General features: G+C 40.9%; 1 protein-coding gene across 1 annotated transcript in view; it reads right to left on the bottom strand.

Moving 5' to 3' along the window:
• The window catches only part of OSBPL10 (oxysterol binding protein like 10), a gene marked incomplete at both ends in the record, with an annotated part of 113,792 nt that overhangs the window by 16,709 nt on the left and 74,768 nt on the right, over positions 1-22,315 (bottom strand). Inside the window, 2 exons of the mRNA XM_084279831.1 lie at positions 4,418-4,564; positions 21,515-21,669. Of these exons, the coding sequence (XP_084135957.1) occupies positions 4,418-4,564; positions 21,515-21,669 (302 nt within the window). The remainder of the gene's footprint in view (positions 1-4,417; positions 4,565-21,514; positions 21,670-22,315) is intronic.

The raw sequence follows: 22,315 nt of genomic DNA, 5'->3' as shown, positions 1-22,315 counted from the left end.
TATAATCTTTTAAAAAATGCAATTCAGCAGTAGTGGACCTCAACACAGGACTTCATTTTAATATATATTGTACACTCAAAACCCAGGTTATCAGCGGGAAAACCGACAGGGAAACAGGAAAAAAAGCATCACTGGTGTCTAGAAAGACTGGCAGTGACTATCAGGAGTTCACTGCACAGACTTGAAAGGGCAGAGAAACTCATTTGAATAAACTGCACTCTGCATCTCATTATGTCCAAGCCTCTCTCCAGAAAGAGCGACCGTTATTAGCACAAATGGAGGAGAAGAAAACTACAGGCAGTACTTCAGCTGAGGCCAGCTTTATGGCACAACATTAGGACTGCTGTGCTTTCATCCTGTTGGCTTGATGGCACAGTCCTGCTATCCATTCTCCCACGTACTAGCTGCGCTTCGCAGCTACACATTTGATACAGCGACGCTAACATGAGATGCCACTAAATGAGATGTTACGAATCACTGGCCTCTTACTATTCAGTTTCAAGAGCTAATTAAGAATCTGAACAGTTTGAACTCCAGCTCAAATGATCTTGCTTTAAAAGCCCAGCTAAAATGGACGCCACCTCCTTAATTGCAGGAGGAAAGGAACCACCACAAAATGCGGTGAATAACTGAATTGTTTCTCCAAAAGGAGGCAGAACTAGGTATGAAAAATACCTGAATGTCAAAGCTGATACAACTCCAGTATTACAAGATATGCCCAGGAAGAACTTGTACTAAATAACATCTTAATCCTTAACATTCCAATATGCAACACCACTACATGCTGGTGTTGGACCAACACAGTCTAAAAACATAATAATAATCACACCAATCAATTCTTTTCTTTTTTTTAATTGTCCCTATCTTGATTTCTGAAATAAACTCATTTGAAAGTGTACAGCCTTCTTCTTGCCAGTGCTGGACTGTTGTGCACTTGTGCTCTCACTGCAGCTTCCAAAGAAATGAGGGTTTCACCTCATTCCAAACAGAACGTGCTGTCCAGAAAAACACACTTAGTACTTACATTCTTTATATTGGGTTTGGACAAAAACTTGGGTTTTAGGTAACTGCATTAAAAAAAATATTAAAACTGCCTAATTTTTTCCTCTGAGGAAAAGCTGGCCTGACAATCAAATGGACACAAGAATCTCTCAACAGTAAATACATACCAAGGTGGTGACGTCTGAAGCAAAAAAATCTGCTGGCTGTATTTGAAAATGCTAGAATAATCTCTGTTGTTATTGTTACTCGGGCTTCATGTGAAAAACGAAGCACTGTAAGAGGCATTCTTCCATTTTCACTGAGGTTAGAAAGAGGATACTGGATCAAAGCTCGATCATCACCTCCTAGGTTTGAATTCACATATGCTTAACCAGATGTGAATGCAACTGAGAAAAGGAAGGGCATCACTTCTAAAGAAGAGAGAAGTTTATCTCTGCTGCCATTTACTGTGAGGCAAGACATGGGTGTCTGCACCATTCCCTGCCTTTTTTTTGTTGTTTTTCTTTTCTCCCCATACCCCAAGAAATCTGACCAGGGTACCCCAAACTGAGCTGTCTTTCTCTTAGAGGTACAAAAGCTTCCCACTGTCATCTGTGTTGTTGCAGGACTAAAGCAGGCTATTTTCATCCCGCTTATATTTTAAAAATACAAGGTAAAGTACATTGAATAAAACCCTTGTGACACCAAGAACATCCCAGAACGTTCATTTGCAGTGGGTTGATAACTGCACAATTATTGGCAGCCCTTTTCCAGGGAACAGCAGCCCTTTTATTTTTAGCAGACATTGACTGCATAGGGAAGGTGAGGGAATGCGGGGGAGCGATCACCCATCTGCACAAACTGTTTGCCTTAGTTTCGATCCATTAGACACCATTTGCCAACACATTTATCAGGCTGTCAGGGATTTTGGGCGCTATTTTTCATTTTTTTAAAAGTCCAAAGAACAAGCAACTCAGAAACTTTTTTTCCAGCGATTCCAATTTTAAATGAGGTTTAACTGAGACTTGGCCCAGCCCAAGGCATCTGCTCTGTGCTATGCTCTGCGGCTGCGAGCTGGTCCTGTTCTAAGAAACCCCCATGCAGATTTAACACTTCATTGTCACTGTTTTCCCTCACAGCAGATTTTTGCTGTTTAACTCCTTGTTAAAGGGTATGCCAGCACAACATGTGTCTGAAGTGATGCACCTCTGCAACATCAGCGTGGCTGTCACCGCTGTGGGAAGCACCCACCAGCGTGGGCAAAGCCAACAGTGACATAAGCAAACACCCCGTAGGGAAAGAAGGAAAAGATGCTGTTTCCTCTGCTATGGTCCCTGAAGGTAACAATTAAGCACCCAGAAGCAAAAGCCACCACGGGCTCAGAAGAACCGTGTGCTCATGTGTCTGTCATGTTACAAGCCACAGCTCACCAAAGGAGCCAAAGAAACAACCTGAGGGAAGGCGGCAGAGGAAAATGGGAACATAAAACACCCTCAGAGATTAGCAACTACTGCGCCACGACCACTTCCAGCAGGAGCTGAGTAACATCAAGGCTACCAGCTGACTTTCAGAGGAACAATGAAGAGGTGCAGCCCACAAACCAAGCTGTGGCCCTAAGGGTCTCACGTCAGGAAGCAAAGTTAATAAAAAGGCAGCCAGCTGCCTTGTAATTTTTTTTATTTTTTTTTTAAATCCTCAAAATGGCCAGAAAAGTGATGCGCACATGTGGCACGTCTCATTAATACTCATCATGTGTGTATTCGTGCATCACACTGACTAGAGAGACATCTAACTCTGCCATATGCCTGTTCCTCTTTTCAGACCGTGGGTATTAAACACACACGTTCACGCATGCTAACACTCTGCCATACTATAGAGCTGGTAATATTCATCACTCTCATCAAAAAACATGCTCTAATAACACTGTGTAAGAAATAGGTTACAATATATATTTACCTTCCTACTTTTCTTCTAAGTACCTACACTCCTATTTATAGGAATTTCTCCTATTTCCATTAACTCTGTCTCTCGGGGGGTTTTTTGCCTGTAACAAAAAGATGATGCTGGGAATCAGGGAAGAAAAATCTTGTTCATCACCAAAGACAAAATGTTTTGAGGACAGAACCACCACAGATAAGGAATCTAAGTCTAGTTTAAACATTATGACAGCTTTAGAAAACCAACAGAGAAATGGAAAAGCTATGAAAAATTGAGGAATGTAAAAACCAAACCAAAAATGAACTGCACATAACCCCAGACATACTATAGAAGTGACAGGTATAAATTATTCACAGAATGATGAAACTTTTGTTCTACTTAGAACAAAACATCCGTTTCCGTGCAGCTATTCGATCGCTATACTTAGCAAGAGATCAGAGGATTGCTCCATCTTAAAAATGTAAGTATTTTTAAGTACTATCACTTGTTCCAGAGGAAGCAGAAAATACTATATTGGGCAAGAAAGTGATAGTAAAAATAGATTTTGATTAGTATGTAAGATCAAAAGGAAAGCCGATGAACTCTTCAGAACATCAAAATGCCCATGAGAAAAATCCCCGACGAAGCTACTTCATGCACAAACATAATTCGCTGGGCATTCCAAATGTTTTTTATTTATGGAGGGAGTTAAGTCAGAATAAGCTCTTCTTATTTGTGGGAAGTAGGTTATAGAGGTTTTATTTGCCCTTTTTTTTCTTTTTTAAAGTAGAAAACCTTTGTGGAAGGAAAAGGTATTCTGTATCTTTTACAAAAATCCACTTGGCTGTTAATAAAGTCCTATGAGAAGATTGTTAAGTCCCTGGAACATAGGACTATTCAGAGAGGCATCCCCTGCTTCTAGAACATCTACCTCATTTCTAAGGACTTACAGGAAATTTCTGGGACACCATAACTTCTCTGATCATATGAGTATGGATAAGCTCCTAACAATACTGATTCCAGGACCAGAAGGGAGCACAGGTTAAACTGGTAAGCTGCTTCACCCAGACAAGCACAGTGATACACTGAACACTAATTTCTTTACCATCATGGATATTTATTTTTTTGAAGCTGCCAAGTAATTAAATGGAATGCAATCCACAGAGGAATAGCCTGAGCATGTATTTCTTTCACCTATAAAACAGACTGTGTGGTTCCTCAAGCACTCAGTGCACCCTGATGTAACATGGGGGAAGGGGAAAGTTCCTGGGTTTGGGTTTCTTTCCCCTTCCTTCCCTCCATCCCTAAAATATCTCATGTGGTCACTTAATGTGAAAGCCTGCCTAGCAGGAAACACAGCACTTCACAGCTCCCTGGAACCACACTTCTATAAAGAGGCCAACTTCTTCATCCACAGAAGCAAAAAACACTCGTGGGAATCACATGAGCACACAAACATACACACAGAAAGATGAGAAGAAAAAGGAATGAACAATTATAAGAGCTACTGTATCCATACCCTGGTAAGGTCCATGCCAAGTTTGAGTTGAGAGATGAGATGGAGAATTACACTACGTTGATCATCCATGACTCCTAAATCCTCCTCTTCATTATCTTCAGTATCTGTCATTTCATCTTCAACTAGGATCAACTCTGAAGCTGAATGCTGAAATGAGAAGAAACATCACCATCTGGACAAAAAGATAAAGCATGGTTTCTTTCATGATGTAAGTTCAGGAATGGAGCTGTCTCAATGGAACCAAAGACAGCCTCTGTTAGAACCAAGGAAAAAATCCAAATTTAAAATTAAAAAAAATAAAGTGATGGGTTCATATAGGATTTTGATCCCGTCCTCAGAACAAGAATGAGAAGTATCAGGTCCTAATCTACACATTATCTTCTCATATTTGTACAGTGGTGATGCTAGACAGAAATTATAGCATATTAAAGTAACAGGTCTTCTGCTTATTAAAGATAAGTACACAGTTGAAAATGTGTCTTCAAGAATTTGTGCCATAAATCTCTCCAGCAAAAATTCGTACTTCACAGCTAGATATTGCATGACCTGCTTACATGGTATTTTCTCCTTTTCTCTATCCAAGATAATATATCTATGAAAGTCAAAACCACTAACTGAAGGAGATCAACAGAAAACTGTCATTAAAGTACACACCTTTGGGGGAGAAAAAAATACACATTAGCAACATGATGCTGCTTCACAGCACAGCAGTACCAGTACTGCCTGGCTTCCAGACATACTAGCTGAAGATCAAGATAGAGACATCACACTATCTCCTTTCAAGAGGAACTTCACAGGGATAAGTGATTTGGGAGACTTTATTCCCCCCTCAGGGTTTACAATATATCACTCTCAATAATCCAAACAAGTGGTAGTTATTTCATTCAGTCCACTGAAACCACACCACAAGGCTTCCAGATATATATTCAGGTAAGTTTCTCCATTTTTTAATATTTTTTTTTATAAAGTCAGATTATAGAGCTGAAAAATTTACTGCCCAGCATTTCATTATTCCCCAAGGTTTCCATGCCGTAAGACAACACAACCTGCAAAACTTTGCATTCCTCCACACTAAACAGCATTTTTGCAGAAACACTCAGTTTGTTACATAAAATGAGAAATTTTTCATCTCACAGTGAAAGCCTTTGCAACAGCAAAGTTACATTAAAACCAGCTGATACTCAAAATTAGGTTTCAAAGAAATAATTTCACATTAGAGACCCCCTCAGGTGAACAGCAGCTTGTGTAAGGAGAGTGTCTCTGAAATTTAGTTACTACAAATGTTTCCAAGATTTGAATAAAGTGTTTCCTCTTTTTTTCCCCCTCTTTTTCTTTTTTTTTTTACATTAAATAAATGTTTAGGCAGCTATTCCCCAAAGAATAGCTATTTGGTGAAACACAAGGACATTTGAAAGACACTTTGCAATTACTTTATTTAGCAAGCTGAACGTGTAGATTACATAAAACAGAATCTGGTGAGCTGTAACCTCAGCAGCTTGGAGCTTTTCAAAAAGACAAAACCACACTTTCTTCTTCCCACTCCCTCAGAAAATAAAAGGATAAACCAGTAAGCCCTTTTGTCCCAAAATGCACACAGCATTATTATCCAACTGACAAGTTCAATTAGCCTGACAGCCTCACACAAAATTATCAGTCGGGCAGCTGTAAAGCACTGAAGCCTGGCTGGGCTGCACAGGCTGGTGTGGAGGCAGCATGGAAAAAGCAGTATCAGAACTTACAGGAGATGCTTCCACAGGAGGTTTCCCTTTGATCCAGCTTGACCTCATTGAGAGCTACCGAGTAAGCGCCGCCGCTGCTGTTACTGCCATGAACAGAGCTCGCGGCAAACAAGCTCCAGCAGGAATTAACAGCGCTGGAAAAAAAGAGCAAGGGAACCTCCCCTCCTCACTCCCACACCCTGGTGTTTTTTTTTCTCTCTCTCTTTTTTTCCTTTCTCCTTTTTTTTGGGGCTCTCTGACCAGTGGGAGCGTGTGCGCGGGACGTCAATCTGCTCTTTGCGTTTCTAGTCACATGGCACGGAGATCAGGGAGCTTAACTGCGCGCAGCTCCCGGAATCGGGCTGCTGCTCCCCAAAGCACAGCCTGGCGGGCTGTCCTCCTGACTGGGAGAACACAGGAGCAGGTGACAAGCTTCCAAGTGAACACGTAAGAGCTGTGTAGCCTTCAGTCGCTCACGGCATCAGAAGATAAACACACCGGCAGGTTCGCAGATTAAAGTGCGTATTAAGAATTTCCTCCTTCTCCTGAGGAGTGCACACTCAGGCAGGGATGGAAACCCTTGTCTGTCCAGCCACAACAGATACGAGGTCTTGCATGCCTCTCAAAGTGCTCTTATCAAAACAGCGACTACCTCTCACTGCTGCTCTACAGCAGCATTCACGGTGAGGGCAAGCGACCCTCTGAGCAGTTTATGTGCTCAGGAATGTAGGGTTTGGGATGAGTTAAATCAAAGTACAGTGTAACATTAGGACCAAGCATGTTTAGCGACGGTTCTGCCATAAGGACTGCGATTTTAATTATCCTAACTATGCCCTAAGTTTAAGAACATGTGCAAGGGCAGCAAAAATTCCACGACTACCATTAGAGTTATCAGCATACTGGTGACCTTCAGTGCACGTAGAATGACGTCAGTTGTCTGCACCTTTCCTCACTTTCCAACAAAGTAAGAACTTAAGGAACAGCATGCAATTTATGTCACAGGGACTGAGCAGCATTCATCTTCAGTAAGCAATATCCCGTCTGGATCTTCCTCTCTTCTCATTAGCTGTTCTAGATAATTACTGAATTACTTTTTAAGAGCACAGCTTTTTAAGTAATGCATATTTCCTTTTAAAAAACCCAACCATGCAAACACAACATCAGGTGTGTGGACACAGCAAGACAAAATACGAAGCTACTGTAGCTTTAAAGGGTTGTAATAGTCTGATCAGGCTTTTCCTTCTTTTCATTCCACAGAAATAGTATGCAGTTTAGTAGTAACCCACGTGTAAGCACGCACCAGCACGCAGAAGATTACCTTGAGTGATTATCCTTTAATGGCAGCTTTTCTGAATTATCAGACACAGACCATGTGTCCCAACTGTCTGGTTGTCGTCATTCCTCCCCCCCCTCACCCCCCATAAAATATAATTGCAAGGCTGAGCTAGGGAAACTTGCTCCAGTCCTGCGTGGTCAGGCCACAATGGAAAAGCTATTGAGCTGTGAGCAGCTCAGCCTTGGAACAAAGGATGCAGCGAGGCCGGGGTGCTAGCCCTCAGAACCAAATGTTGGACAAGTTACAAACAAGCACCTAAAAGGTGCTTATATTTAAAATTCTTTTAACCAAAACGAGTTCCCAACACGGGTCAAGCACCAGGATTTTTCAGAGAAATCTGAATGGAAAAAAACAGATCATTTCTAGAAATCACATGAAGGGATTCACTTCAAAGTTCAAAGGCTGAAGATATGAAAACACACACTGGCAGAGATCGGTTTTAAACAGGTCACTCATTAGAACTGGCATTGATCAGTTTGGAGAGGTCATCTGCTGGGATACAAAATGGATGTTCTAGTCAGCGCTCATCAGTAAACATACTGGTTCCGTTTTAAGAGAGGAAATGTGCAAGGGAAGAATTGTTTCTAAAGGAAACATTCAGCATTTTAAAAACACCTCTTTGGATAAAGGACACTTCCCCAAGCCTGGCACAGCATCACAGGGTTAAAAGCTGTGTTTCTGTCAAAGGGCAAACTTCCCTCTGTTCTTCCAAAGACTCTTCCACAAGTTCATTTTTCAAATTAGCTGCTGTGCTGCAAATTAATTTTTAAATAATTAGTTCGGCTGTAAGGCTCAGAGTCAGTTTTCCAACTTACGTCATAAACCGTATTGTGCAACAGCACTGCCAAGCCCAACGTGGAGCTCAGTTATTTGTTGTGGGGGAGAGAAAGGAATATACAGAACCATAGTATCTCTTAGGTTGGAACAGACCTCTTGTCCAGCTGAAGCAGGGACACATAGAGGGCCAGTTGCTGAGGACCACGTCCAGCTAGGTGTTGAGTATCTCCACAACCTCTCTGGGCAACCTGTGCCAGTGTTTGACCATCCTCATAGTGAAAAAGTCTTTTCTCATGTTCAGAACAACTTTCATGTGCCTGCTGCCTCTTGTCCTGTCACTGGGCACTACTGAGAAGACTCCAGCTCCCTGTTCTTCACTCCCTCCCATCAGGGGAATGGCCCACATTGTTGGGCTTTCCTGAACCCTCTCTTCTCCCAGCTGAACACTCCCAGCTCTCTCAGCCTCTCCTTGTGTCAAGGCTGCTCCAGAACCTTCATCACCTTTGTGGACCTGTGCTGGACTAACTCCACTACGTCCCTGCCTCTTTCACACCAGGGCGCCCAGAACTGCACACAGCACCACAGATGTGGCCTCACCTCTGCCAACAAGCAGGGAAGGATCACTTCCCTGTACCTGCTGCCAACACTTCCTAAAGCAGCCCAAGATACTGCTGGCCTTCCTTGCCACAGGGGTGCATTGCTGGCTCACGGTCACCCTGTTGTCCACCAGGACCCCAAGGTCTGTGCAGAACTCAGCCAGCCTGTCAAGATCCCTCTCAATGGCAGGACAACCCTCTGGCTCATCAGTCACTCCTCCCAGGTTGTTATTTTTTATCATGTACAAACTTACTGAAGGCACACTCTGCCCCACTGTCCAGGTCATTAATTAACATGTTCATCACAACTCTTTGGGCCTGGCCACTTTTAATCCACCTCCCTGCCCATTTACGAAATTCATACTCGGTCAGCATGACTATGAGGATATTATGGGAAACAGGGTCAAAAACCATACCAATATCAAACAAAACAACATCCACTGCTCTCCTCATGTACAAAGCCAGTAATTTCATTGTAGAGGGCTATCCTGTTGGTTAAGCACGATTTCCCCTTTGTAAATCCAAGCTGACTACTCCTAATCACCTTCTTGTCCTTCATGTGTTTGCTCCACCACCTTCCCAGGGATTGAGACTGACCAATCTGCAGTTCCTCAGATGTTCTTTCTTGCCCTTCTTGAAGTTAGGAGTGACATTTGCTTTCTTCCAGTCTTCATGAACCTCCCCCAAACACCACGACCCCTTAGAGATAAATAGGTGGTAGCCTTGCAGTGACATTGGCCAACTCCCTCCATGCTCACAGATGCCTCCATCAGGCCCCAAGGAGTAGTATGTGTTCAGCTTAAGTACTGCCTAACCTGGTCCTCCTCCACCAAGCATAAGTCTTCCTCTAGCCCTTCCCTCTGATCTCAGAGACCTGTGATTCCTGAAGGCTGATGTCACCAGTGAAAACACAGGCAAAGAAGGCACTGCATAACTCAGCCTATTCTCCATCATAGCAATAAGCAGAGACCATATGTATCATGACAGGGACACCCTGAGGACTTCTGTAGGGCTTATAAGGCAATTCTTCATAGAATTACATCAAAAAAAACCTACATTCCAAAAAAATTTGCAAAAGACACTAGGAAAAAAAAATAACACTGTATGAAAGATTTCTGCATTGAGAGAAAAGATGGAATAAATTACTTGTAGGGCTTGTTCAGAAGCAACATTAAACAGCATTAGCATTTTCAGACCAGGCAAGGACTGCCATGTTTTCTGAAGTCATCTAATTACACGTCATTCTACTACTGCACATAAAAGTCAAAGGCTTCATTTTGATATCCAGATTCCCTACATTAATGATACACATTTGGAAGCATCATTTACACTTGCACTTGTGTAACTCGAGAGCTTGCAAACAGGTTTTCTGTGGGTGTAAGATTAAATATAACTGCAAGGTCAGAGAGCTTCAGCACATTTACACTAACGTGACAAATTGGCCCCCTAAGATTTTCACCAGTCTCAGTATCAAAATTAGAATTCTCTTTGTAAAGCAGATACAGTAGTAATACCCCAAAAGTAGTAATATCTAATGAGCTGTTTGCTTCTCACAGAGCTTGTCACTGTAGCAGCATTTACAAAACTGCACTCTTGCATACACCCCTTGCCTTCTCCCAGCATGTATACCTTCAGAATATTTAACTGCATTTATTGCATTCTGCCAGCTGTGGCACACACCTGATAAAAACACAGGCAAGCTTACTGCACCCATCACTCATTAGTAGTGATTTAAATCTCAAATTTAGCTTATCCAGATAGTATTAAACTATTTCTTACAGACTAGCATTATTAGCATGCTGTGAAAGGAGTAATCCCTGTATAGAAAATGTAAATAAATATAATAGAAATTGAATAGAAAATTTTACTTCAACCAAATCTTGAAACAAAACAAAAACTCAAACATGTTTACTTTGAATCCACTTTAAAGATCAAAATTATCATCACCATCCATGTACTTCTCTAACTTCCAAATGCACTGCCATTTACAGAACAGCAACTTCAAGCTTAACTATACGGTAGCAACATTGTTTTTCATATATCCAACAAGTTCCTGTATCTCTTTATATAAGCTTTTCTACTCTTGAAGACCAGTTCAAATAAAATATGAAATACTCTTCTCAACGTTTACCACCATACCACTACACAATCTAAGCAGAGGAAAGGAAAAAAAGGGAGTTGGAAAAGCATCAGTTGAGTGAACTCGGGTCATGTTTGAGCCCTGGCCTCCATCTTACTACAGAGTCTTATTCATGCTTTGCCCCTGGTAGCCCTGTGACTGATCAGCTCAAAGAAAGCAAAATCAAAGATAAAACCTCAAACACACCAACATCCCCTACATCCAATGTAATGCAGGCACCTGGGTACCAAAGTTCCAGTCACTGTCAAAGAGACACAAGGCTCCCCAGAGTTCAAGGTTTTGGGTTTTTTTAGAAGAGACTTAACAAGGTCAGAACCAAAGGAGAGCTTAAATGAGAATTTAGAAAGCAAAAACTCATTACAGCACTGCATCTCAATTTCACCCTGAAAAGGTCTCTTAAAGGTAGCAAAACAGGTGCCCCAGCTCAGCTGATCTCTTTTTTTCATTTACTCTGAGTATTTCTTAGCAAGGAACTGCCTTTGTCAGTACCTTCTGCTTTAATAACTGGGGAAAAAAATGCCATAATATTAATATGCAAAAAGTCTACCACCTCAAGGGGAAACCCACCCCCACCACAACCTCAAAACTCCCACAGGCATACTCTTCCAAGCTGTCAATCATTACAGCTTGGATATAACAATGCTGAGCCAAAATTAAAAGTTAACTTTTAAAATATCAAAGCAAGTAACAGAGCATGACAATCGACAAGGGTTTTAGCATTACAAAGTGAGCACACTGTCACTACCACACACAACTATGGCAAGGAAAAATAACAGACAGATCCAAACAGCAACAGACTTTCTCCTTCATCCAACTGGATGAAAGAAAAACGGCCTCATAAGCAGATTTTCTACTTTCCTTAAATTACATGTACCAAGAAAAAAACCCCAGGCATATCTACTTGGCTAGGTAAGTAACTGCTGCATATAAGTTTGGGGTCCAAGACAGTGGGGTCAAAGCTTTTATGCAATCCTGGATGTATGGTTCATCACTAATAGCTTAAACCATAGAATATTGGTTAGGAAAAGCCTGCATCAGGAAAGAATGTCTATGAAGTGCCAAGAAACTTGTTTCTTTGCAAATCTGCTATTTGTGTTTAGTCATTCAGGTCTCCAGAGAGAATAAAATTCTTCAAACTGGGACTGTCAACAATTGAAACTTCTTGGGGGTTTGTGTATCAATAAAATAATTAAGTATACTATTAGAAATATAGTGGTTTGTTGATTGGCTTTTTTAATTGAATATGCTAAACATGCTGGATGCTCAGGAAACCTCTCCTGCTGGGGTAGGTGCAAGGATGAAAGAGTGGCAACATGAGCAATCTCTCTATCACACAGGATGAATCGGATACAACACTTCACAGCAGAGTCACCTGCTGAACCAGGTGACACCAGCCCTCTTGAGGAGATCCAACCTTCACTGTGAAGCAAGCAAGCAATGCAGAAACGCTTCTTGATACCTCATAAATATAGACAAGCTGACACACAGATGATGCAAGCAAAGAAAATAATCACAAACCTGGTTCTCAGGTGATAAATAGCTCTGCAATCTTTTTCCTTCCCAACAAAACCAATCTGCTAGGCATCTGGAGGCAGCCACATTATCCAGGTATTTACTACTGTGGGATATTTACTGTTGCAAGAGATTTACTAATGGTTTTTTGTAAATGTTTTGCAGCAGTAGGTCTGGGAATGGAGGGTTTTTTCATCCTTAAAGAACAAGCTTGGAAGGCTTCCTTTTCCTACACTGCAGGTATGTTTAACTCCAACCTGTGACCATATTTAGGGGTAAACATAACTGAGCAGCAATGAGGACCAGATAATACAAGAGATTTTTAGAAAAGGCTTGTTGTTTGAAGAATGGGGGGGGGGGGGTAAAATGCATGTAACATAAACCAAAAAGCATTTATGTTGCAGTATAGCCTGTGTAAGCCTTCAGAGAAAAATATTAGGAACTAACTACTAAGGTGATTACGTTTAAGAATAAAGAATCAATGACTTAACATCCTTTTAAACAGAGATCCTCATTTAGGTTACCTACAGCACTGTAATCCTATTATGCACTGAATAATGTTGGTTGGACAACTTTTTGCCCCTACATGTTCCTATCTTCTTCATAAGACAATTCTTCTGGCAAATTGTGATTTTCTTAAAGTTAAGACAGTCAATCCCAAGATCAGACTCCACAGGAAAAGATTAATTATCACCACCAGTTCAGGCTTCTTATGAGCCTCTTTCATGAAATGAGGGCTACTGAAGTACAGCATTGCTTAATCTGAATACTAAAACACAAGAGGACTTCATGGTATTGCATAAATTCAGTAACAACTGGGAATAAACATTTTTCATCACTGTTACCATCAGAAAGGAACAGCAACATAAGACTACTAAAATACACAGAGAAAAGCCCCATGGACTTGCCCTAAATTGAAGCAAAAAAACCCTGAAGGCTAGCATAAATCACAATAGTAAATTTTATACTAACCTAAACCCACAAGAAATACAGTATCACATCATAAGCTGTTTTAACAAAACCTACTCCTCATGCAGGACAGATACCAGTGCAGAACAATTTCCTGAAAAATATTCAGTTTTGAGAATAAATTTTTATGGAAGCAAGATGGCTGTAAATACAGCATCTGACGCTATCCAAAGGAAGTTACTGAGAATTTACTAGTTTACAAACCATACAGTGCAGCAGGACAGATTCTCATCACTGGCCAGACAGGACTTCAGAGCACATGAGGGGCCTGGAAGTCCTATGCTTACAACTTTTGGAGACCTGAAGACAAAAGACTCCACTGAGCTGCAGACTGGTGAGGAAGACCAAAACAGAGGAAAATATGCAGAAGACTATTCTCTATAGACTTTCCCATGTGCCAAAAGGTATTCTCTCTAGAATGAGATCCTGAAGAACTAGGAGCAATTTGACTCAAAGACAAACATCTTCTGGCCAGGGATCCAGCAGACAGTGTTAGTTGCCCACCAGCCAATGAGTACACTTCCCAACCTTTGCTCCCATTTATAAAATCCCTGGAGAAACTGCAACAGTTTGTGCAGAGAGGTTGTGGGGCCCCCACTGTTGGAAGTGCCTTGAGCCGGGTGTTGAGCTGCAGGACCTCCGCAGGTCCCTTCCAACCTGGAGAATTCTGTGATTCTGTAACTACACTGCTGGCAAAATAACTGAAAAGTTGGGAACTAACAGAACTGAAGTCATTCAGCCAGTTGAAATTCTTGCCTGTGTCACTTTGTATGCTAGCTAAGCAAATTTACAGCAGAAAATTCTGTCCCATTTGTAAATAACACACCATTCAGATACTCAAAGGTGGCATAAAAAGATGGACAGCTACAAATTTAACCTTTACCATCACCTGGTCTTGCAATACAAATCTATGTAAGATCCATTTTCCACAGTGCTACTTCATGTTGTGTCACATGCCAGCATATTTCTAAGAGGAGAGAAATTGCAATGACACGTTAATACAAGCAGTAGTAACAACTCTTCCTCCAGGTAAAACTCTTATTAAACCATCCAGACTCTTCCTGCCATTTTTTGTCCCATCCACTATACATATTCTCATTGCTAACACACACACACAAGACAGGCTCAAGTCTTTCAGAAGAAAAACAACATTATAAATCATACCAGGAGAACACTCAATGTATGTGTGTGAAAGATATTGAGCCTAAAAGATTGTTATCTTCCATACAGCTAACTTCTTGAGGCCAGTGGAACACTCTACTTGAAAAACCTTCTAATACTTGTTCTCAGCCTCTTGAACAGCTTGGTTCCTCTCAGGCTCTGAAGATGACCGTGTGGTTTCTCTACACTCTAATGTAGAAGAGTCCTCTCTTTCATCTTCTCATTCCTCCTCTGAGACAAAGTTTTATAATTAAATAATTCCACCCCAGCTGCTTCTACATTCTGGGCTTTTCAAATAAAGAATCAGAAGCAGAAAACCTTATTTGTTTCTAACAAGGCCAGATGGAACAGCTGAAGCCAGTTGGGATGATGCTTCCCTAATCAAGACAGAGCAATTCCAACCTGAGACAAATACTCACTGGAGGAGAGTTCAGTCCAACTTACTAAAGTCTAGCTCGGTTATTGACAGTCTTAATGAGATGGGCAAGCTTGCTAATGGGCAGTATTGCCAAACCCAGATATAGTCAACATACTAAGAAGTAAAACTGGCAGCAGGAAACAAATCAATTGGTGCACATCAAATCAATTAGCACACAATCCTGACATAAAATTAACATTGGCTTCGGAGTTCGTTTTGCAGAGGGCACAGGTTTTATAACACACAGAGTAGGGAATTGATCCATTTTAACTCATTTTTTAAGCCTTTCTGCAAGGGAACCTGAGTTCTTAATATTCCAATGGTTAGTTTTCACCGAGTTTCACTAGTAATTACAGAAAGCCATTTGAATCACAGCTACACGTTTGTTCAAATTAGATGTAAATTTTTGCATTAAAGCTTCATTTTTTTATTTTAAGTAGAATATTACTCTCAAACATATTAAATAGATAGCAACTGGAATCCATGCATTTTGGGGGTGAGAGTGACTCAACAAAATGCAATGGCTTTGTCTGGAGCTAAATTTTTATTAATTATTTGCATAAACAGTTTTACTGGGGATTGTTTGCTGACACAGTAATTATTCCAGAAAGCCAGCAAAAAGATAAAATCAGAAGCAGTTAGATTATCTTAGTCATTGGCAGCGCAGCTGTAGCAGGCTTTAGGTCATTTAATTCTACTTTTAGTGTAATTGTACATTCAATCCTTAAATACACCTTCCCTTGATTATCCTTAAATATACCTTCAGTTGATTATCTCAGGTTTCATTTTTTGATGGGCTGCTAGTGAATGGATTAACTGGTACCGTCTTTGCCCAGCGATTAATTTATCCACCCGAGTCATTACGGGCCATTTACTGCACTCTGTGACACAAAAAGTACTTGATGGTGCTGAAGGCAGAAAGGAGAGCACCGCCAGAAATCCTGCAGCGTCTGTACTGAACAGGGAAAAGGGGCTCCCTGTAATACGGCAAAGGTTACTTCCCCACCCTGATCTGTTTGCCCCCTTTCCATTACCACACCTGCAGCTACCACTAACTGGCTCACGGCTACACTGATTTTCCACCGTTAATTACAGAGATTTATGGCAAGTACAAAAAGTACAGGAAACACTAGGAAAAGTTTACACTAGGCAACAATCCAGAGTCCTGGGCAAGTCTGCTGAGACACAGATACACATAGAAAAGCTAATATTGAATTAGAAATCATTTCTTCTATCTAGCTTAGTTTCTAAAATTGCATTTAAAAATACATCTTAGTATCTTTAACAGCTGTAAAAGCTATTACATCATCTGAAAAGGGATGAAACATTAGGAAGTATATTAACCTACATATAGGAAACAACTTGAAAGCAACTATTGCCTGATGAGATTAGACAAAAACACATCCTCTTTTGAAATCAAAAATTCCACAATACAGTATGTCCTGCAAGCAGCAGAGCTCCTTCTTCGAGTTGAAAACATCAAGGTGCAGACCATTTAAGGGGGCAGAAATATCTTTAGTGACCTGGACTTGACTGCCCTTGCAATCACTATCACAATTAAAACCTGGTTTAGAAGTTAGATAATCACTGCTAAAGCCTCAATCCTACAGAGCTAAAGCTTCAATCCTATTAAAAAGACACTTCAATATAGAGCATGTGTACAGTTTCCCATGCACATAAGCAAGGGAAAGTTAGGGACAGGAAAGCAGAGAGACTGCAGAGATACCAGATCCAGGGGATGGGAGGAATGAACTGGCACAGTATTTTAAGGCATAAAAGTGTCACGTGAAGAGAGCTAAGTTGCAGATATAGATACACCACTACTGTTGTAATAATTCTTGACTAAACTAACAGATGAAAAGAAAATTACTCCTTCCCTCTCAGGTCCCCCACAAAAAGAGTCTGCTTCCCATTTGTATTACCTGCCAGGGCAAGGATCTGGCCCGTGGTTACACTCTGTCAGCTCGAAAGGGGAATTCTGACACTCAGAATCACAAACTAGTTGTCACTAGTGGAAATGGAATGGCAGTTCACACATGAAGCAATTCACACCTTTACTATACTTAGGCACCGTGTTTATTACAACTGGATTTACTATGAGACTCAATATTTTACTCAAATTCCAGCATTTATTGAAAGGAATATCAAAATTATAAACTCTTAAATGAAGGAAGCAGGGTCCTGCTTACTACAGGCTGGACACAGACCAAGTCCACATCACAGCTCTGAAGAGTGTACTCTGGCATAACCCACACCAGATTCCTCCTGTTCTGCTTTAAGAGGTAAATAATACTTTGAAATTATGACATAGTTTACACAAAAAATGTCCAAAGTCGTTCACTAAGGGATGCATGTAAGTATTTAACATGAACTTACACCAGACAGAAAATAGTTCTGTTCAGCTGAGCCCTTATCCCTGCTTCTACATCTGATGTTTCAGGAGGACAGACCAAAAAAATCCAAATAGGAAAAAAAAAATAAAATTAGGAAAGCAAAAGTAAAGGTGCTTGATCCAGCATTACACTGTCAGGAGCTACAGTGAAGGTAAGAAGCTTTAAATGCGGTGTTGTCTTTCATTACAACCCTATAGAAAGCTCATACAGCAAGACCAAACAGCAGCATCATGAAAGGACATGGTAAAATAGGCAAGAAAATAACCTCTGCCACAAAATCTTTATTTTCTGAACTAGTTGAGTAAATATCTCAAATGATATCTCTGTATTTAGAAACAAGAAATACCCTGTCAACAAAACTAACTAAACACCAACACTTTATCTAAGGAATCTTTAGCTGCATTCCTGAAATCCTGACAGTGTGACAGATCAAAAGAAGAAGGGTTTTAGTTATCTACAGCATCAAAACTCAACTCCAGAACTTGCTATACCCCTCAAGAATGCTTCAGTATTCACAGAAATTCGCATCAGATGAGCCTCCTTATTCCAGAGGAGAATTAGAAAAGATCCACGCTTCTTGATAAACACAGAAAAACCGCGGCAGAGAACAAGCCGTTGGTTTGCTAATGACGCTGCTTGATGCACTGCTGCAAAGTGACAACAAGCTGTGCTGAGAATCAACACAGCTGTCACTGAGCACATGCAGCCACTCGGTTGTGCTGCCAGAAAACTGCTGCCCGGGGCAGCCGGCTGGATGGGAACGGATCCTCAGCAGTCACCCCCCACACACACACCCCACCAACATAACAAACATCTCTGTTTTCCTTTTAAAATCACTGCTGATCCACGTAGCTAAAACTGTATTTTCCTTATAATATGAGCAGCTGAGTTGGTTGTTCCTCAAGGGTAGTAATTTAATGGCTTTTTCTATTTCAGACTACAGGTCAATTCACAATTTGTTTGGTCGGTACATCCACTGTATTACGCTGAGCATTAGCCAAGAAGCTCTCTCCCATTCCTCTGGGGTACAGCTTCTGACTAACAGACAGAGGTTATAGCATAAAAAAGCATGGTTGGTTTTTGGGTTTTTTTAAATAAAAAACTAGGCCCAGTCAAAGAAGGAATCTGAATTAATTCTGATAGCACCATCTTCTCGTGACTTCTGTAAAAGCAAGCCTTCCTTCTTTTGGCAGGTATGTTTTGAAAGCTGAGCCCCACTAACACACTAACAACTTCTTCAGAAATGAGGATCATCCAGTGTCTGTTTTGGTTTGGGTTTTTTTTTTTTTAAAAGAAAATCTTAAAGAGAAATAATGTTCAATGATTCTATGATTCAACTGAATGACATCTGAAGAATCCTCTTCTACACCTAAAAGAAGGTACCAGATAAATAAAAGTCATCAATGTCACACAATGACATCTAGATGCATTTCCTCATTCTTTGCTGATGCCACCAGTTAGTAACAACAATCTGCGTGGACTAAGAAACAAGTGGATGGTGGTGACACACAGTTACCTTTACATATTACACATACTGATTAATTAGCAAAGTCAGTGCTTTTCTACCTTTGAAAATAAACTGGCTACTCGGTGCCAAGCCCCGGCCTCTGCCTGGGACACACAACAGCCCAGAATGGATTTTTAAAATACTCTGAGATCCTGCACACAGAATTGTTACAGTGATAAACCAAACACCTTTGAATAACTTTTGGGGGTGTCAGACACCAACTCCTGGGTGACTACCTTGCTCAGATAGCCTCTTTAACAGGGTAACAGTTATGTTGCTTGACAGACTTTTATTCAAAGCCTGTTCTCCCACCCTGCTTTCTCCAGTCACAGTAAGAAGCAGAACCATCTTCCCATCCAATACTTTGCTCGGCTTGGACAGCTGGACAGAACCTGCAGCACTTGAGGAAAACTTCACCTCCTCTCCCAGAAAAGGATCTGACCACAGCAGCCAAGAGGTGCAGCCTCTGTAACAGGGCATGACAACTTGCTTCATCTGATGATGAAATGGCAAAAGCCCTAACTTATGTTAGATTTAACCCATTCAGCCTCTTCCACAATTAAGGTTTCATGCTTCAGCCTTCAAACTGGACACTGGTATTTCATCAAAATAAACAGAACTGGGGGAGGTGAGAGGGGGAAGTATCAGCTACATTTAAAGTAGCACTTCAAACGATGGGCCAAGAGCGTCAGACAATATGAAGCACACAAGGATTCACTGGAAGGCAAGACACAGGTTTGGAAAGAGATTCCAGGAATGCAGGTACATTCAGTTCACTTTCTTGGGCCAAAGCCAAATTTCTGCTTAATTAAGTGTAGTACCATAACAAAAATTACATGCACGGGTCCAGACACTTCTTGTTGCTCCACCAACCCATAAACATCCACTTCCTGCATTTCCTAAAAAACACCATCCTCAGCTGAGCTTTTTGCAACTTATAAATCATATTCATTCCTCCTCCTCCCCTTTTTTTCTTCTTTAAGGGCCAGTGCCCCAGGGCCTCCAAATGCAAGCTGCTGATTTCCTGAAGACTGTGCTCAAAGCACTGAGGATTCTGTACTACAAACTGTGCTACGCTCCCTTGTTTATAGCAGCCTCTTCAAGGGTACTCCCTTAATAAATGATGAGTGCCATAAGCAAAGCAGTACCTCAAGCCACTCACACAACTCGGTGTCTCTCATCAGCAAGTAAAGGGGAGGTGACTGGACTTTAAAAATAAATGTCATTTAAAACAAGTCATAAATGGGTAAACTCAGCTGCAGAATGATACCCTGCAATGAGTTAAATCAGCAGCTGCCCTTCATGTTCTTGTTGCAAAGCTCAGGCCTCCAAAAACATTTTAAAAACCCCAATGAAACAAATCACAGTGTATCCATGAGTAAAGCAGTAACTCCCAAAACAATATTCTTAAATAGCTTTCTCTTAAAAACACACTACAAAGAACTGCAGTTGGCTTATCTGGAAAAGAAATTACGCAGCTTCCTAATCAAAAGCAATTACAGGTAAATTAAGCATTGTGATTAATGGACACTAGGAGTAAGGGAATTAGAAATCATCACCTAAGGACAGATCTGGACAAAGACAAAAGTAACACGTCACTTTAAAAAAAAAATCTGGTTTAAACTTGGATTTTTTTCAAGTCTATTCAATTCAAGATACTACAAAAGAACTGGAAAAACAGCTTTATTGATGTCCCCAGCCGTTACACATTTTGTTAAAGGCGATATAATTTAATTTAAGCCATTCCAATTGCCAAAGAGCATTCACTAATAGAAAAGGATTTCTTCAGCTCTCTCAACATTTTCTTCCCAGTTCTCCAGCTCTTGCATGTTCCAGGTGCCTCTACAATCTGTGGGGTCTCAGAGTGAAGTGTTTTCTTGGTGGGCAGCACTGGTAACCGAGGCAGACAGTGGAAGCTGGAGAAGTTTGGCATGGTGAGAGACTTTCAGTGCATGAGATGCCTGATACGCAGCTGCGAGCCTCTTCAAAGAGTCGATGCTTCAGAACTGCCCTTTACCAAGTAAATGCCACAAAAGCACAAATCAACAGGCTGGTGCAGGATGATGTGGACAAGTTCTGCCCATAATCACTTAACAGGAAAAGGGGTCAGAAAACAGTATGGTTTTTCAACTCAAGGAATAGTCAGCTATACTCAAGAGATAGCCAAGAGAAAACAGCAACACTGAAGAATATGGTGGTCCTAAGTGCCTCCTTATCTATCTCAAACCAGTATAAAAAAACAAACCCCTTTTTCTTTCACTGGAAGACAGGAATACATACTGATGGTCTGTTAAATGCCTTTACAGATAGAAAAGAGACAGTGTGCTTGCTGTAGCCTGCTGTCTCTGTTCAAAGGGCCTCAGAGATGCAGAAGTGCACAGTATTACTTGTCAAGGCATTTTTTCTAGTTTTCCAGTTTTAACTTGGCATTTTCAAAACTAACTTCCAGCAAACAGTGTACTCTACAGAAGTAATTAAAAAAAAGCATCCACCATCATGCCTGATTCGGACCTAACCAGTGGCAAGTCTCAGATACAAGAGAGACAGACTGCAGAGACTGGCATGCTTACCTCTGTACTTGGTTGTAGTGCCTGTCCATCCTGGGCTGCAGATGGTACTATGGCCCATGTAATGTTGGCGCTAGCAGATGATAAGGAGCCGAGGGCACCATTTTTCAGTTGCTCTGTCGAGTGTGACTTGGGCCCAGGCCATCCCAGGATACCTTCTGAAGCAGAAAGTGGGTGTCAATTTAAAAGAGACAGATTACAGATTTCTTCCATTTATCTCATCAATCTACTAATCAAAACGAACGCTCTCTCTTTGCTTCCATGCAGAGTTTGACTTGAGTAACAAAAATATTCTAGCACCTTCTATGCCAATTTAACTGTGGTAAATATTATTTTTAAAAATAAGTCAACAAAGGATGATTTTTAAATGTTATTCCTACCACCAGACAGGACTGTACATAAGGATTTTACAATCTAGTACATCTTGGTAATAAAGCAAGCATTCTCTACCCAGCTTTTTAATACTTATGAAGTTATCCAGGTAAACACTCCTGATATAGTGCAGGTGTCTGCCACATCTTATAAATATGGTTCAGTTACAGGACAGTGACTAGTCATCTAGCTTTTGCATCACACCCCAATCCAAAAAACTAGTTCAGGTAATATGCTCCCCATCCCCCTTTCAAACCTTCTGCCTGAAGTCACAATTTTAAGCTCAGCAGCTATTTTTTATTTCTCTCTGTACTATTAAAACCTCTTTCTAGATTAAGTGCTAAAATGCTTTAGTGGTCCCAAGATCACAGTTTAGAAGAGCTCTCATTAAAAAGATACACATTAAATATGAATCAAATAGAACTAAACATC

The sequence above is a fragment of the Gallinula chloropus genome (genome assembly GCF_964237585.1).
Source record: "Gallinula chloropus genome assembly, chromosome: 2".
NCBI classification, from domain to species: Eukaryota; Metazoa; Chordata; class Aves; order Gruiformes; family Rallidae; genus Gallinula; species Gallinula chloropus.
Note: the sequence above shows the minus strand (reverse complement) of the source record. Positions and strands in the feature narration are given on the sequence as shown.